This window comes from Panicum virgatum, chromosome 7N, assembly GCF_016808335.1.
Source record: "Panicum virgatum strain AP13 chromosome 7N, P.virgatum_v5, whole genome shotgun sequence".
NCBI classification, from domain to species: domain Eukaryota; kingdom Viridiplantae; phylum Streptophyta; class Magnoliopsida; order Poales; family Poaceae; genus Panicum; species Panicum virgatum.
The window spans coordinates 24,469,730-24,488,140 of record NC_053151.1 but is presented as its reverse complement, the minus strand read 5'-3'; the positions used below and the strand labels follow the sequence as shown (position 1 = coordinate 24,488,140).

Genomic DNA, 18,411 nt, shown 5'->3' with positions numbered 1-18,411 from the left:
TTCCTTCAAACTAAGATGCCGATCCAGCAGAAAACTGAATTATTTTGGTAATATGAAATTTTCATTTGATATGATATAAACGTGTGCGTGCGCACGCATGTGTGTTTGTTTGAAGGTAAAAAAAAGATTTGAGACATTATTAACACACTCGAAACAGCAACAAAGTTCAGATATTTCTAAATATAGTTTACCTAGTCAATCTTGATGATTACTGTTTTTCCCACAAAAATATTTTACTTTTATACACATTGATGGTTAATAAGATTTGTAAATCTTAACTAATCAAACATATCCCAGGAAAATTACAAGAAAAAAATAAAAAAACACACGATACCTAATAATAAAACAAAAAAAAACAATTAGAAGTTTCTGCACTGGAAAGCTAGTGAGCACCAAAAGAGTGGCCTACAATAACCCATGCACATATTCAGGTCAGTTGAACAACCAACACCGAAATGTGTTCATTCCTATCCACAACAACAAAAAAAGGTGAGAGGATTTGATCTGAACATTTTCAGTGTCATAATATACAGATATGTGTGTGCCCGGCCGGGTAGTAGGTCAGTTCATTTACTTTTAAGACACACAGCCATGTCACAAAACGAAAACACATCAGTGCATAGAACAGGTCACAGAACCCAAACATACTGAACAGAACTTCGATGCTAGTTTAGAACAGCCACGAGTCATCCATTACAATATATAACAATAGTGACATAGATATGAATTGCAAACTAAATAGATAATAATAGTATTTAGATAATGATAAGCCTTCTGTCATCCTCCTCAGAACTTCATGTCCATAGTTCTCCAAGCAAATCTGTGAAGAAATGAGAATGGGTTAGTTAAGTTGGCAAAACTATACAAGAGGTTAAATTAACAAAATCTGAATGCTTCAGTTTCAAAAACAAAATCTTAATGTATCTTGAACATGAAGGCAGTTTATATGTATATAAAAAATCACAATGCTACTTAATTAGTTCGATTCCCAAACTTTTGCCAAATGTGATCAATCAAATCAGATTGTAGTTGCCTATGAGCTTCACGATCACGAATCTCGGTATCCCTCTGTAGAACATCCTCCATCACCGGATCATGTCCATGAGTAATTGTAGCGGCCTGAACAGTAGACGTGGTTGCTTCTTCGTTCAAGTCAAATGAATCGTTCTCTATATCCTTCTCGACCTCGATTATCATGTTGTGAAGAATTATACAAGCTAACATGATATTATGAAGATCCCCTTGGTCATATAGACGTGCCGGATTACGTAAAATGCGAAAACAAGCTTGTAAAATCCCAAATGCACATTCAACATCTTTTCTTGCCCCCTCTTGATGTTCTGAAAACAGCTTGTGCTCAGCTGATTGTGGTGCACGTATGAACTTGACAAAAACAGCCCACTCTGGGTATATTCCATCTGCAAGATAATAAGGTTTGCTATATTGCCTTCCATTCACAAAGTACTGCACCTGGGGAGCTTCTCCTCTTAACTGATCGACGAACAAAGTAGATTGATTCAGCACATTGATGTCATTGTTGGACCCCGCCACTCCAAAGAAACCATGCCATATCCATCTGTCATGTGAAGCAACAGCCTCTAGAATGATGGTTGGCACACCATGATCACCACGAGTATACTGCCCCTTCCATGCATAGGGACATTTTTCCCAGTGCCAATGCATACAGTCAATGCTCCCTATCATGCCTGGAAAACCACGACGCTCACCGATATCCAACAATCGTTGTACATCTTGTACTGTTGGGCGTCTCAAGTACTCTTCACCGTATACTTCAATGATACCCTGAACAAACTTCTTCAAGCATTCCATACTAGTACTTTCTGCCATCTTCATATGCTCATCATACTGTTCTGCAGGACCGCCAAATGCTAACTGACGCATTGCTACAGTACACTTATGAATTGGTGTGAACACGGGACGATTCAGAGCATCCAACCTTAAGGTGAAATACTCAGACCACCCACTCAAGGCCTCAACAATCTTCAGAAAGAGGGGTTTCCTCATCCTATATCTTCTACGAAAATCTTTCTCATCATAGACTGGATTAGGAGTGAAGTAGTCATCTAATAGTTCCTGTTGGGCTTGTTCACGAGGCCTATCCACATTCCACATATCGCCTAGGACCACGTCGAGTTCTTCCACCAAGTATGACATCAACAACAGACTGCATTTCAGATACTAGATGATCACCAAACTCATCTAGAATTTCTTGCTCTTGAAGATAGTCATCCATGGAGTACAGATCAGCAGGATCGATGCTACCATCTCCATCCATGGCAACAAAGGATCTTGGCAGAATTGTGGGTAGTAGAGGATAGTAGAAAGGGGCGCAGCGAAGAGATAGCGGCCGTGGCTGTTTGTATTCAGATTTCCATTCAGACTTATTGTGGCTGTATGTATTCAGACTTATTATGGCTGTTTGCATTCAAACTTGTGGCTTTATGTATTCAGACTTATTGTGGCTGTATGTATTCACACGTATGAACAAAACAACAAAACAAACTCTTAATTAGCAGGACAAAGTTTGTCGGAAAATGAACAGTCATTCTTTTTTATGATTTTATTATAACTATAAGCACTTGGACGTTTAAGAACATGCATATATTCGCATAGACGACCTTCTACTGTGGTAACAAAACGGAGGACCAATGGCAACAAACATTATTCAGTCTTAGAAACAAACACGTATGAACGTAAGGAATCTTAAAGAAACACATCGAAGGAGTAAGTTGTGGTATGTTTCGAAGAGATGTAAAATTGTAATGACACGGTTTCAAATAGGCGAATTGTAATGACAGATAAGTGAACTAGAAAAATTGTAATGATCTACACTACTAGAAAAAGAGTCATTCGTCCACGTTCAATTAATACCGGTTGCTTTTGAGACGGTACTAATGTCAATTTAGTACCGGTCATATAGCACAGTGTCCCCTGGAACCATTTAGTACGGGTTTGTAACACCACCCGGTACTAAATGTCATCATTTAGTACCGGTTGATGTTACGAGCCGGTACTAAATAGCTCCCAGGCCCCCAGCCATTTAGTACCGGGCTATAACACCACTCGGTACTAAATTGTGGCATTTAGTACCGGTTGGTGTTATGGCTCGGTATTAAATGGTTATGGCCCGGTACTAAATGGTCCCTCTCAGTTACTTTAAAACAATAACATCTTCTATGTATTCACATGTGTTGTGAGAGTGGGATGGTAGAGGAGGCTACTCGAACCCCACGGCGTGCGCATTTTTTGGCTCCACAGCCGGTACTAATGGCCCTTGCGGCCCGGTACAAGTGAGCTTTTTTCTAGCTGTGCTAATTAACCCTAAAAAATAACCACATTAACGAAATACACAAAATTTAAATGTCGGACCTTGAGGTTTAATTTGGTTCTTCTTTAATTAGTGGGCCAGGGCTATAATCACCTCCGCTAGCTAACCATTCGGTTCTCGTACGACGACAAAGCTTGAAGCCTCAGGAGGCAGGCAAGCAAGCGCCGAGGTCAGGCTAGAAAAATTGAAGTTTCGCTTGACCACTCCATTTCCAGAGCAATTAGGGCCGTCAATAACTAGCCTCTTCTATACGTCTGGTCCAAGACGCGCGGTTTCGTCTACACCGTTCAGAGCTGCGTCCAAATCCGAAAGAGAGAGCCGGCCTCTCGCGCATGTACAAAGTAACTGCCATCCTCTCACTTCATTCACCGCTAGTTTTTCCAGTGACATCTTCTAATCCACGAATTCACCTTGTTGGCTCCTCTGCCGGCCGTTACCTTTTCTTTGCAAGGTGGGTTTTGCTTCTTTTTTTTTCCCCATAGGGTTATTAATAATTGCCAATATGGAAAAGGCAAGCCACAAATCACAAATTAAATATCTCTCAGTAATGCAAAATAATGCATTTGCATACTCCTTGAAGATACAGTATCTGGCAGCAGCAGCAGTAATAATAGTCGAATTATAGTAGATTGGAGTAACGACTGAGTAATTAATTCTCTACGTCCTTTTCTTTCCTATGCAGGTGCCAATTTCTATGCATGGTCTAACTCCACGCTTGTCCCCATGTGAATGAGAAATTCCTTTTGGTGTTGAATAATGACTATGCACGCATGGAAAAGCTATTTATTGATTAACAATATTATTATATATAGAGATAATGGCGTACAAGGTGGACGATGAGTTGTATAAAGTAAAAAATATTGTTACAGTAATCACGTGCTTCTACGGCTCTCTTCGATCGCTTTGAGAAGGTATTAGGTTAAAAAAACATGCGGAAAACGAAGATTGAAGCAGCAAAGAAAAGGAAATGATGGCATGTACGTACAAACAAAAGTTCACGTCACGGACCAACTCAATTTGCCTTTTTGAACCCTGTGGACGCTGACGAGTTTTCATATCCCACAGTTTGCAAAGGGCATGCATGAAAACTGCGGGGGTATAGCTGCTGCCTGCCAGCCTCAAAGGGGAAAAAAAAGAGGACTGAGTACTTAATGCAAATCTATCTTCTTTGCCGGATCTTTTCTTTAAAACAAATTATAAATGCGGGTGGATCGAAACAAAATTTCTGGAGAATTATTTAAAGACATTGTTAACCAACAGATCAAGCAACTTAAAATGGGGGCATGTTGTAATTCGTGACTAGTAAACAATTAGCTGTACGGACCAGCCCAATCACAGATGACAGGCGTTCAATCAATCTCTCCTTCCTGGAAAGCACTTCAAAGCGAAGCCAAAACGTCACAAGGGGGAACGAAATTTCCCTGGAGCTGAAAACGTAAGAGCAAGCTCTCACGCACATGTACATGAAAACTCGTCTCTCCTCCTCAAGCATCATTTGCGCGGAACGGACTCCGTTCCGTTGTGCGCAGAAGCAACCACTTCCTTGGAACCAAAACCATCACCAGCAAAGTTATTGTTAACGCATCAAAATTAAGGAGGGGCACCGATCGAATTAGGCAGGCAAAGCTTCAATTGTTAGCAAGATACCAATGCCAATTAATCAAGCAACAAGCAAAGGCTTTTGTTGTGCCAAACCTCAATCCACGAATCAGAGGCCCCCAATGAATCCATCCACATGCGTGCCATGTTGGTGCCATGCCGAAACTATCTCATCCACCGAGTTATCCATGTCACCAACCCCAGTTTTAGTGTTACCAAACCGTGAGGACACAAGGAACAAACCCCCTGGCCCCAGCAGCATCTCTCTCTCTCTCTCTCTCTCTCTCTAGTGTGAGAGAAACAAAACCAGCAACAGATCAAACAAACAACCCAGCAGCCCAAGCAAAGCAAGGCAAAGCCAGGATGCAAATTGCAGATTTTGCATGCAGAGGAGAGAGAGAGGGGGAAGACTTAAAAGGCTGCCAAAGATAGAGCACACACTAACGATAATCATGAATGGGCCCAGTTCCCAGTGTCCCACCACCATCTCTCCATCTCTCTCTGGAGAAACTGGAGGAGGATGCTGGAAAAAACAAAAGAAAATGCCTCAAAAGCGACGAGAGGGAGAGAGCAAGAAAAGCTGAGGAGAGAGAGCGAGGAAAAGGACACGAGCGAGAAGGGTGGGAGAGTATCAAGAAAGGGAGAGGCTTTGCATCCAAGCGTGCTCCACCCAGGGTTTACCTTTTCGTTTTTTTTCCGAATCCCGCCATTTGCCGGAAACGAAATTTCGGCCGAAATTTCGCCGAATTTCGCTAATTCCGAACGGAAAGAGAATTCAAATTCAAAAAATGAAATTTCGGTGAATTCCGACCGAAATTTCGGTGATTTCGACCGAAATTTCGGTGATTTCGACCGGAAAATGATGTCTGTTGTGATTTTCGTATTGTTCCCGAGGTCAAATGAAAAACTTTTGAATATCAACTTTGTTCAGTTTTTCGAGATCTACAACTTTTGTTTCAGGAACTTTTTCATTTGAGCAATGGTTTGAAAGTTATTTAATTATTTCAAAAACTACCAATTAAAAGTCTTGTCATTTCATGTGACAACTTTCATTTTCTCTCTTAGGCCTCAACTGGACTTTTATTATTCTTGTTATGGCGGATATTCCTATAAATTTTTAGGGACATTAGTTGATCCAATTGAAAGTTGTTTTAAATCCAGGACAAACATGATTTGAATTGGTTATCAATTCATGTGACAGTGTTTGAATTTTTTGTTTGATTCAATTTGTATAGAGAATTGTTAAAGCATTCTGAAAGGTGTGTTTTCCGGCAGTTTTCTAACGGAAAGTTTTTCCCTGCTCTATAGATGGTGACAATTCTCTTGTGGCCTAAGATTTTGGTCACATGCATGTTGTGGATGCAAGAATTTGACCTTCTCTTCTTATCCTCGGGACTGGAATGGCGTCGGAGGAAATTCACTGGAATAAGGTTACAGTCACCGACCTACTATTGCAATGCAAAGCTTTCTTCCACGAAGTGGGGGCAGATCAAAGGCCACAACTGACTTAATCTGCAGTTGCCAATGGAATTTAACACGTATCAGCAATGGCCACAACTTCAAAAAAAAACTCCCAAGTCTCCACAGTTACCGGCTACAAAGCTAGAAGAAGAGCCAGATCGAGGGCCTGGTTAAGAATAATAGACTACAGCAGACAGAGGGCTTTAGCTGCCATCTCATTCGATCTCACCGCTACATACAAAAGAAAAGAGCTGCTAGATGATAATATAAAAGCAGATGCAAAAGGCAAAAGCGAAGCAAGATTGACGACGAGCCTAATTGGACAGCACGAGGAAACCAGATCTACTAGTCTACTGATGAGAGTATAGTCCACCCGGGCCGGCGATGGATCATCATCCTAGTTGTAGGTATGCATATGAAATTGAATAGGTACCTCACCAATATCATGATAAACCAAAGTCTAGTTGAAGTCGAGGGGGGAAAATAAATTTTTGCACATGAAATGACGAGTCATTCAAATTACGATTTCAAATGTTAATTTTAGCCTAGCAAATGATCCTAGATTTGAGTGTGTTCTAGTCCTATTTGCTTAGAAAAACACCTAGTTTTTTATCATATTTTTTACATATTTTTTTACAAATTTTTTTGAATTTTTGAATTTTGAAACGAAATTTACCGAAATTTACCGAAATTTCACTTCCAGGTAACTACCGAAAACGAAAAAAATACCGAAATTTCGCCGAAATTTCACCGAAATTTTGAACCCTGGCTCCACCTCAAGCAACCCCCCTCTCTTCCTCCCTCCTCCGGTCAGCGTCCCTGTTGACCGTGCAGCGCCACCCCCGTCGCAACGGAACGGGGGCTCTCTTTCTCTCTCCTCCGCTTCCTCGCGACCACGCAGCCCACGACGGCCCTGTCCTCCGCCTCCTTCCTATATATAACTCCTCCCCGCCCGCCCTCACCATTACGGACACGGACACGGACACGGACACGGACACCCTCCTTTCTCTCCCTCTCTCCCCCCTCACCCAAGAACTGCAACCGCGCACGGCTCGCCACGAGGAGCCTGCGTACGGGGGCGACGCCGCATCCAGACACGCAGGCCATGAGGACGAGGCGCGGCGCGTGCTACTCCTGCCACGCGGAGGCGGCCGACGGCCCAGACGCGCACCGCCGGAAGAGGCGCCGGACGGCAGCGGCCGAGGGGTCGCCGCCGCCGGCCGGCTGCCGCGGCGGCGGCGGCCTAGGAGGCATGTTCGAGGAGCTGCCTGACGATCTCGTCGTGTCGATACTGCGCGACGTCGCGGCGTCCGCCGGCTCGCCGGCCGACCTCGCCGGCGCCATGCTCACGTACGTGGTGCTGGAGTTGAATCGAGGAATCGTTGAATTGCCTGCTGCCTGATGGAGTTCTTACGGTGGGGATGGTGGTGTGCAGGTGCAAGAGGTTCAGGGAGCTCGGGCAGAGCAAGGTGGTGCTCGCGCGGGCATCGCCGCGGTGCCTCGCCGTGCGCGCCGCGGACTGGTCGGACGACGCGCACCGCTTCCTGCAGCGCTGCGCGGACGCCGGCAACCTCGAAGCGTGCTACCTTCTCGGCATGGTAAGGGCGCGTCCTGAACATGACTTAATCTCTGGTCTCTGCCATGGTGGTGGACGGTGCTGACGGTGCTCGTTCGCTCGCGTGTGCTGCAGATCCGGTTCTACTGCCTGGGCAGCCGCGGGTCCGGCGCGGCGCTGATGGCGGCGGCGGCGGCGGTGGGCGGGCACCGCGAGGCGCTCTACTCGCTGGCCGTGATCCAGTTCAACGGCAGTGGCGGCGGCAAGGACGACCGCGACCTGCGCGCGGGCGCCGCGCTGTGCGCGCGCGCGGCGTCGCTGGGCCACGTGGACGCGCTCCGCGAGCTCGGGCACTGCCTCCAGGACGGCTACGGCGTGCGCCGCTCCGTGCTGGACGGGCGCCGCCTCCTCATCCAGGCCAACGCCCGCGAGCTGGCCGCCTCGTCGGCGGCGGCGGCGGCGGCGCCCGGCAGCAACGGAGGCGGGAAGGGGGCCCCGCGGCGGCACTCGTGCCTCCTGAGCGACTTCGGGTGCGGCGCCGCGGCCGCGGCCGCGGCGGGGGAGGCGCACGCGGCGAACCGGTTCCTGGTGGACTGGTTCGCGACGCGGCCGCTCGCCCAGGCGGCGGCCGGCGCAGGCGCCGGGACGGGCGCGGCCTCGCCGGAGGACGACGGCGCGCTGCGGCTGTGCTCGCAGGCGCTGTGCGGGCGGCCCGAGACGCGGCGGCACGAGTTCCGGCGGTGCTCGGTGTGCGGCGTGGTGAACTACTGCTCGCGCGCGTGCCAGGCGCTGCACTGGAAGATGGCGCACAAGGCGGAGTGCACGCCCATGGACCGGTGGCTCGACGCCGCCGGCGCCGCGGCGCACCCCGACGCCAACGCGGCGGCGGCCCCGGCGCTGTGACGCGCCGCCCTGTGGTGGCGTCGTCCGTCCGTTTCCGTTTCCGTTTCCGCTCACTCTTGTTTGCACTAGCAACGCCAGTTTTTACTGCTCCGTTCATTTCTGTCGCTGTCGTTTTTTTGCCCCCTCCCTGAACCGGTTCCTCTGTACGGATGAGTCTGCAGAGAGACTCTCCTACTGACCTGTGACCCGGTTCCCTGCTCGCCCAGCCGAGACGTGACGTGACGTCGAACCCCGCCTGCCTTTCTCGTGCGGCGCTCGGCATGCCTTGCCTGCTTCCCCTCCTGCGCTTTCTGTTGCAAAAGGCGGGGCGAGAAAACGCCTGCTGCAAAAGCGAGTCCGGGACGGCGGCCATCCCGTCCGCCTTTCGCAGCCCACGGCGAAACCTGCGCGCGCGCAGTAGTGATCTCCTCCAGTCCGCTGCCGGCGCCGCTTTGATCGCGTGCTGGTGGTGTGGCTGGCTTCCCGTCGCGTGGCTGCGGAGCCCGGATGTTGGCGACCGGCCGGGACGCATCTGCACCCGCGGCGAGAGACAGACAACGAGGAAAGGGACGGACGGACGGGCACTGGGCACGCGCAGGCTTCCCGTTCCTGTCATCGTCCCTCGCTCTTCCAAAATTCCCAAAATTTAAAGCATGCGCCGTGGAAGTCGTGGGCGGGGACGGCGACGGGTCCCCGCTTTTCACGCCGGCGAGGTGACCACCGTCTCTCGTTGCCACGAGACTAGCGTGATACTGATACCCCACTACGCAGTCGCAACTATGCAGCTGATGCAACCATGCTGTTCCAAGGTCGCTCCATCTCGCGCCCATGCCCTCCCCCATAAAAGCTGCTGCCGGTCGGCCGGGGCCGGTCAGCCGGTGTGCGCCGACCGCGACCGGGGGCACGGCCGTCGCCCGTCGCGTTTCCTTTCCTCCAGCAGTTGCCGAGCAAGGGGTCCATCCAGACCAGGACACAGTGGACGACGGGCTCTGACCGGCACATGGAGGGAGGGGGCCGGGCCGCGTGTGCCCCACCCAGCGACCGACGGTTCCTGGTTGGCTCGCCGGTTGCCGCCGCCGCTGCTGGCCTGCTCCGTCCGGCGCGGCGCAGTCCGCCAGACTGCTGCTGCTGCTGCTGCCACTGCACGCCACGGTGCGTGCCCGGGGCGGTTCGATCTGATTGCTTGCACAGCCGCCGAGCCGGTCCGTGGCCTGGTGAATGGCGGGTGCGTGCACCGGTCGCGGGCGGGAACAGCGGGCCATACCAGTGCTTGTGATGCAGACGCAGCAGCACGTACATGCAGCACGGACCGAAGCCCTCTGCGTACGCTGCAGGCCTCGCGCCGATCGACTCGTCTGTTACTAGAAAGGTGCGCGGCCCGCGCAGGACTCGTAGTTAAGGATGGATATGTATTTGTATCCGCTTAAAACGCGTCATATGAATGTATTCGAATTCGATTTTTAGAATTTTTTTATCCAATTTCATATGCGTATCCGGAATAAATATGGAATATCCAGCTTATCCGTATCCGTAAAGAAAAAGAACTAGTGAAACAATCTTAAATTTATCTCTAAACCTAATTACTTAATGATGTATACTATTTAAATTATTTAAAAAGCAAGATGACAAATAGTATCTTTATTTAAATTAGTAATGATATAAAATTAACTTTACCTATTTAATATATTTATTTAATGTCAAAATTATTTTATATGAGTCAAATTAATTATTTGTTTAATGTTGAATTCTTTATATACATCTTAATTATTAAGTATTTATTTATTTATTTATTTTACAATTAAAATAGCTTTATATATTTAATATAAAAGCTATACATAGATAATTATATTCTTTTTTATTAGCTATCTTCTAATCCTTTACTCCCTACTTGTATAATAATTCAAATCTACTATAAAATTATTGACAAAATAAATTGATACTCGTGATAGTGCTATGTTTCAAATCGACAAGGTATCCGGATTCGAACTATCCATATTCGCATTCGTATCCGAATTAAAATGCGACAAAGGTGACATCCAGATCCGATTCCATCCATATCTGACCCGAATCCATCCTTACCCGTAGTGGTAGTTGGTATTGTAGTGTCATAGATGATTCAGACTTTAGTTTATACACAATATAGTGACTATTGTATATAGGTAAATATACATTCTTTTTAAGCAATGTATGTAAAACAAATATTTCAGTTCGTTATTTTTGCATAGGTATCATAGTCTACAGTCCGTTGTTGCACTAGGTATACACTTTGGGCACTCCAATGTCATGACGCTATTATTTAAGTAACATATAATTTTGTGTATCGAGATGAAACTATGATATTTTTTTGCTATATTTATTGCGGTGGAAGGAGGGGGTAAAATTGTTCATTAGGGAAGGCGGAACATAATTAGCCGGAAGCTTAATGCAATTGCGAGATGACGAGAATTTGGCTCTCAATCATGTGAAAAATAATAGACGTGATGGTATTTATTTGAGGTAGTAGTGGTTATATTAAATTATGATGTGTTATTGTAGAGGTAGAATGAGAAGCCATAGAAGAGCGGTGGCAAGATATTATATTTCTAGCAAAGTAGTATCTTATGTTGCCACGGTACTTTATTTATGAAAATAGTATCAGTTTTAGAAATGATGTATTTCTATAGGGTTCGTACATTTTTTTCGTTATAAGAATAGGGTATCAGATTGTGGCGAGTTAGTTGCGTAAGAATGGAGATTTTTTTGGAGAATAATTTCCTGAACTGCAGGTTGATTTTTAATAAATGATAGGGAGCATTTGTGCAATGAGTTGGGAAAGCGTTTTGAGTTTCAAATATTTCTATATAATAAAATTGTAGTTTTTAAATTTCTGATCAAATTTTATAATGAACAACTTTTGATTTCAACATGTTTTGGTGTTCAAATTATATATATAATGGTGTTCATGTAGAAATACCTGAGAGAGGATCAGGATGGCGGGTTGATTTATGATAACTTAAGGTTTTCTTTGAAAATTTTCCTGAACCGGGAAGGTGGCGTCAGTTCATTGGTACTGGTGTTGTCCAAAGAGCATGTCAAGGACGCAAGAATGAAATGTTCACGAGTCACGACCAGTTGAACCGACAGTGTGTCGGCTCAAGCATCGTGCAATGACTCAAGCAGGAGCTGCTGTCAGAAGGTCTAACAGCTAGCTTGGGTTGTGTGACACGTTGAAATGACGCATGTGGTCGATTAAACCGACACTACTGCAGAATGAATAACAGTCGATTTTGACATGTTTGAGTTGTGATTCTAGCTATTGGGTTTGAATGGCCGATCATCCGTTCTTTGAGAGGATAGTCCGCAATAACTCTGTTTTGTCGGGTTTTTCAGGTAACAGCTAGTTTGTGGCCTTCCTATATAAATAGAAGTGGTGGCCGACCATTTGAAGCTGCGGAGCACCTTGGGGGACTTTAATGTCCTTGTGTGAGAGTGCTTGGGTGCCCTCCAACTCACTTGTGATTAGAGCAAATCATATCCGCAAAGTGAAGAGTGATTCTAGTGTGTTGCATTGAGAGATTGTAAAAGATTGCACTAGGTGATCGAGTTGCAAACTTGTGGTGCTTGTTATTCTTGGAGGTTGTCACCTCCTAGACGGCTTGGTGGTGGTGGTGTCTCCATAAACCTTGCAAGAAGATTGTGCAAGGCTCCGGGACCGTGATTGTGAGGGGTGTTGTGCTCGCCCTGTGGGAGAAGTAAAGAGCAAATCTAGTGGAATCGAGGTGCGAAGAGCACCAAGTGGTCCGGCCGGGTCGAGGGTTAGAGCTTGTGTGAGCACTCCATGCGGGAGAGTGTGACTTGAGAGTCACCACTAGCAAGAGTACCGACGGCATCCTTGAGCTTGCCTCAACGGGGATTAAGTGGTTGGGAAACCACCGAACCTTGGGATAAAAATCACAGTGTCAACTTGTTCTTCCTGTTGGTTTACAATTCCTTTCACTAGCTTGTACTTACTTGCTCATATACTTGTGGTAGTGTCGCTACGGGAAATGGATGACTACAAAACTACTCGATTGCTCGTTTGTTGTGCGCTTGATCGGATATGGTCTAGCATGCAAAGACTCGAGGATTTAGACTGGTTCGGGCCTGAAATGCCCTACGTCCAGTATGGGGGATGGTGTTCTCGCTCTATTGCTCTCGAGCCCGAGTGCTCAAAGTTCAGAGGGGAGCTTACAAACTGGTCAAGCAGTGTCGAACCCGTGGGAGTCCAACCCTTTCCTACGTGGGGGGCTTTCCCTTTTATAGTCCAAGGTGGGGCCCCCGTTTATTTTTATCTAGCGCTGTGTCTTGGCACCGTCGGGGTGCGATTCGTCCTTGTCAGTCGTCGGAGCCCACTCGGTCGGGAGTGGGCAGGCTTGATCCTGGCGATCTTCTCGGGCGACGTGTTCTCCGGTACTGTCCCATCTTGGCTCAGTCGGGACGGCGCGACACCTTGGTTGGTCACTCGGTGGTCTCCTCCGGTCTTGTCCGCCGGAGCCTATGTTCCTTATCCGCGGGGCTATCTCACGCCTCCCCTGCGTACCTCTTGTCAGCTGGACGGCGCTCCTGGTGAGGGGTGTCTTATCGAGGTCTGGCCGGAGACGTCCGGTCACACTCACTGGTGTAATGAGATGGTGCGCAGAGGCAACCATCATTACAGTGAGGGGGGCAGCATCTGTGGATGCCCCCTCCCGTTGTGTTGCGGGGCCTGTGCGAGCGGCGCTGTCCCCTTGTCAGAGAGTCCTGCTGGCTAACCTCTTGCCGCAAGATAAGGAGAGCTGGCTTCTTGGGGCCTGCACGGGGTGCATCTTGGCCGGCACACCTATCAAGAGGTGCGGTGTTCTTGGAGCGCACGTCCTGGGTCTTCGGCACGACTCTGACCCGGGTCGTTTGTCGGTGTTTACCACCAAGCCTGCTCAGGGATACCCTTAGCAGTAGGGTTTGTAGGTAGGGATCAACTGCTCTAAAACTCGATGGTACAAGAAACACAAAGATTTAGATAGGTTCGAGCCGCGAGTTTGCGTAATACCCTACGTCCTGTGTTGTTTGTATTACCTTATGTATTGATGATTGTTTGGAGGGGGTCCCTGCCCACCCTTATATATCCGGGGGGACAGGGTTACATGGAAAGTTCTAGCCGAGTACAGTTGGAGTCCTACTACAATACAATCAGGTAGTTTCCTTTGTACTGCAGCTAGTTCTACGCCTATTCGGGTAGTTACAAAAGAGGTAAGGTACATTCATGAGCTATCCCTTACTCTAGAACATTCTATATCTATAAGCAGTCCCGCTGTCCTGGGTCTGACAAGCCCCCGAGCTCTTCGTAGCCAAGTCCTGCAGGCGTCGAGTACTTGGCTGGGCGTCTTCAAGTACCTCAAGTTGTCAGAACATCCTTCTGGTTGCTTCTAGTCCTTCCTTCAGATACGTCGAGTAGTCCTTCAAGTACTTCCGTTTGCTTCGAGGCTGTGAGGTGCTCAAGCCCCAAAATCTTGATCATATATGGTGCGCGAAGTACTCGCGCTCCATACGAAGTAGCCCCCGAGCCTTAGGTTGAATCGCAGAATCAGGCTGGGGGTCACTTCAGTCTTTTTACTTCTTTATTTTCCAAAAAAATTGAAAAATAAATCTCTGATGCCTATATCCCGCAGCCCCTGAGCCTTAAATCAAAATCCCTTTTGCTGCGAGTAGCCCCCGAGCGTAGATTTGGAATTAAGGATTTAAGACGTGGCATCAGATTTTATCCTTCAAATTATTTACAGGATTCATTAGATCCAAAATCCGAAAAGACCTCTTTTTCGGGTAAAATCCCAGAAAAATGATACAATTAGATCCGCCACACTGATTGCACCCGAAATAACTTCAGGAATAAAACCCGGGATGTACGGCTCTTTATTCAGTGCTCACATGGGACGTTACTATCTGGAGAATCTGCATTATTGCAACTTTGACTGCGTCCGTGAATGCTGCCATGAATGCGTCCGTGAAACGTGCACTATTGATTCACGGGTTCTCCTCAGTAAGCCCCCTTGTGTCTATAAAAGGCAGGGGAGAGGCCCTTAGCCGAAGCACCAAAGTTTAGCAGCTATAGCTTTTCCTTGGTGTTCTTGCTCTCGCCCTCTTGAGATTTGTGTAGTTCTTCCCAGCAAAAGATGCTAGAAGAGAACTTGCGAGTGACAAGAGAAGTCTCTGCTGCCTCCTCCTGCATCCCCAATGTTCTCATTGGATCCATGCTGGACATCATGTCTTTGCATCTTCCAATGAGGCAGATTTGGGGTTGCTGGGTTGAGTCTTGTTGTGTCACATCCTTGGGGTCGCCTGTTTCTGAGTGCCCAAGAACTGACATCTCTGACGGGGAAGCTTAATCTTGTCACAGCATATTCTGGGAGAAGGAGAAGTTTCTCCAGAAGATGCTACAAGAGGACTTGCGAGGTGATTACTGTAATATGCCTCCATACTCTTGAAACTTTTCTCCCAGAATACGAGTATCATTATTCCCTAAATGGGAATAACAAGTTTGTACTTTGTCATGGCCTCGGGCCGATCTAGCTGCAGCAGGCGTCGACTAGAAGCTCTCAAGAGATCCAGGCGTTATGCATGCAAGCCCGAGTCATTTGTAAAAGTAGAAAGAAGTACTCGAGTTGTAATATCGAGTAGTTGCATTGAGTCGAGTACTTTTCCTTATTCTCGAATATAATCCCAGTCGAGGAGTTGACTAGGGATGTGAGTGTTTTCTTTTTCCAGAATGTAATCTTTTGGAGAAAGTAATGTCTCAGAAAATCCCATTTTATCCACAATTTGCAACGGACTGTTGGCCTGTTGGGTGTTTTTACCATGTTGCCACCGCCATTATAAAACGAAACGATAACATAGGTTTTACCCCACCGGCCGCCACTTGTTTTTATTGTTTTAGATCTGTCTTTGCTTTCAAGCTCCCAGATTCAAAGCTCTTATTTCCTTTTGTTCCTCACTTCTGCCCTAGGGTTTCCGCCAGTGTATGCGCGTGAAGCGATCCGTAAATTTCCAGATGGTCCCCAAGAAAGCGACCAAGGGGAAGGGTGTGGCTGCAGAGCCAACCCGTGATGAGGGTTAGAACACAAGTAAGTGTTCTCAATCTGACTTAGATTCTCTGATGTTGCAGGGTCTTTTGGTTCCCAGATCTATTATCCAATGGCGTCCTGCCTTGGGTAAAGATCATCCGTATGAGAATACGGGGGAAATCATGGCTTTTACCTCATACTTGGAACGGGGATTAGGGTTTCCGTGCTCTTCATTCTTTTCTGGGCTCCTGCGCTACTACAGGATCCAGTTGCATCATCTGACCCCAAATTCCTTTGTTCATATTTCCATCTTCGTGCATTTATGCGAAGCTTTTCTGGGCATCGAGCCCCATTTCGAACTCTTTCGCTTTCTTTTTCATTTGAAACCGCAGCCCGACAGATTCGTCTTAGATGTAGTAGGGGGCGTGGGTCTCCAACTTAGGCAAAGAAGAGATAGAGTGTATATCCCTTATGACCATAGTAATAAAGTAATCGAATGGAAACCTAAGTGGTTCTATGTCGAGAACCAGTCGAGAAGTTTTCCATCCATTACTCCCGGCCCTTCAATCCAATGGGTCGAGTGGAATAAAAAACCAGTCGACGAGAGTCAGATCTCTAGACTACTCGAGCGGATTGCCATCTTGAGACAAAACTTGTTAACTGGACAGGCGGTCATATTTGACTGGATGAAGAGAAGGATCTAGCCATTGCAGGCTTGGGAATCGCTTGGATTCCAGTATCAGGGAACAATTGATCCATCAAGATACTCGAAGGAAGAGATCTCGGATGATATAGTTTTTTGTCGAGTACAACGACTTCTGAAGAATGTAAAGAAAATCCCAGTTGTTCCTGGTACATTTTCTGCTGCGAATCCGCCGAAGCAGGTACTTGATAAGAGTAGTCGATACGTAGAAATCGAGTACTTTACTATAGTGTAAATCTGATAGGATTTGCTTTCTGTAGGAGGATGTGGATCGCTTTAAGAGTAGTCCTTCGCTACCAGGCATTTGTTCGCCCTTTTGTTCTTCTAATTTCCTCGATCTGTTAATCAAATCTTAGTATGCTCATATGAGGTTTCATATAAACAGTACTGATGTCCAGACTTGGTTGTGCAGATGAGGCAGCATCTGGGGAAAGGAGTGATGGGGAGCACAGCCCCACTCCAAGTGCTGATACCCAGACCGAGAGCCTAAGGAGTACTCGGTCAGTAGCGAGGAAGCGTAACAGCTCCTCCCACACTGCTAGCGACAGGTAAGTAGCTAGTTGTTTTTGCAATCGAGTACTTTCTAGTTGTCGATTTGCAAGTTTTGATTTGTGTTTTTGCTTTTCCAAGTCTGACAGCTAAGATGCCATGGACCTCAGCATCTGGGGATGATGCTGCTGTGGAACAGACAGTCCCCTCCACCACAGTGGACCCGTCGAGTGGGATCGGGGCTACTCATTCAACGAGTAGTTCTGATGTAAATATTACCGGCGATGCGGGTAAGCAGGCCGTGATCACAAAGCCTGCCCGCAAATTTGGCATCAAGGGGTTTACCCTAATAAGAGCTCCTACGTAAGTTCTTTAGAACTTGTATGTGTAGGATCTGTTTGAATCTAGTAGTTTATAACTACTGTGTCTTTGCAGAGATGCAGTCCTGGGAGAAGACGTGGGGGCTGAGAGCCACTCGGCTTCTCAGCTGGGGCTGGGAAGCCCCCCGAGTACTCCTGAGATGAGTGCTCATGATGCGGAGGCAATGGCCAACGCTGTGCTTCTAGATTCTCCACTGCTCGATCCTGAGAGGGCTAATGAGAAAATCCCAGAAGATGGCGGAAGCGGCAGGCTTCCAGGAGAAGGAGAAGGCGAGAAGCTTCCTGAGAGAGGCGATGATAAATAGTCTGCGGAGACCTCTGCAGGTAAGCTTGTAGTGCCTTATAGAAAGGTATCCTTTTATTTGCCCTTAGTGTGATTAAGTAGCATGTTCTTCCTGTAGATTCCCAAAACACAGGGAATACTGTAGGGAGGATTGACGAGATGCCCAAAAGGGCCATAGCTGAGGTGCTGTCGAGTACTTCCCAGGTCATATTGGGAAGTGTCTTGCCACGAGAGAAGGTGGAGCTTGCTTTCAAACTGCTGGAAATAAGTAGTCGAATACCTCGAGTACTTTTTGTAGTAGATCGAGTGGTATACTGATCTTTTTTGCAGGAAGCATTGGGACGGAAAGGTGGCCAGTCCCAAAATGAGGCAGAGCAGAATGCCCAGAAAGAGAGGGTTAAGACGCTCTCGTCTAAGAAGACTGCTCTTGAGCAAAAGCTGAAGAAGCTCTCCCAGTCTAAGAAAGGTTAGTCTTTAGCACTTGATTTGCATTCGACTAGTAGGTCTGCTTGGTGTTTATAAGTTTTTTCTTTTTAATCGAGTACACAGCTTGTGCCAAATCTTTAGAGATTCAGGAAAGCTTGATACTGGATCTAATGATACTTATGTACCGCAACGCAGATGAAATAGAGAAGCTCAAGAAGATCAAGGAGGACTC

The 18,411-nt window shown here is 47.0% G+C and overlaps 2 protein-coding genes across 2 annotated transcripts; one reads left to right on the top strand and one right to left on the bottom strand.

Annotated features, from left to right (window-relative positions):
• Nucleotides 1-972: 972 nt before the first annotated feature.
• On the bottom strand, nt 973-2,025 carry LOC120681059. Its single transcript, XM_039962608.1, has one exon. The coding sequence runs from the start codon at nt 2,023-2,025 to the stop codon at nt 973-975; it is 1,053 nt and encodes a 350-aa protein (XP_039818542.1).
• Nucleotides 2,026-7,362: 5,337 nt separating this feature from the next.
• Nucleotides 7,363-8,968, top strand: LOC120683941 (F-box protein At1g67340-like). Its single transcript, XM_039966031.1, has 3 exons — nt 7,363-7,759; nt 7,845-8,007; nt 8,100-8,968. The coding sequence occupies exons 1-3, from the start codon at nt 7,515-7,517 to the stop codon at nt 8,865-8,867; spliced, it is 1,176 nt and encodes a 391-aa protein (XP_039821965.1). The 5' UTR covers nt 7,363-7,514; the 3' UTR covers nt 8,868-8,968.
• The last annotated feature ends 9,443 nt before the right edge of the window (nt 8,969-18,411 follow it).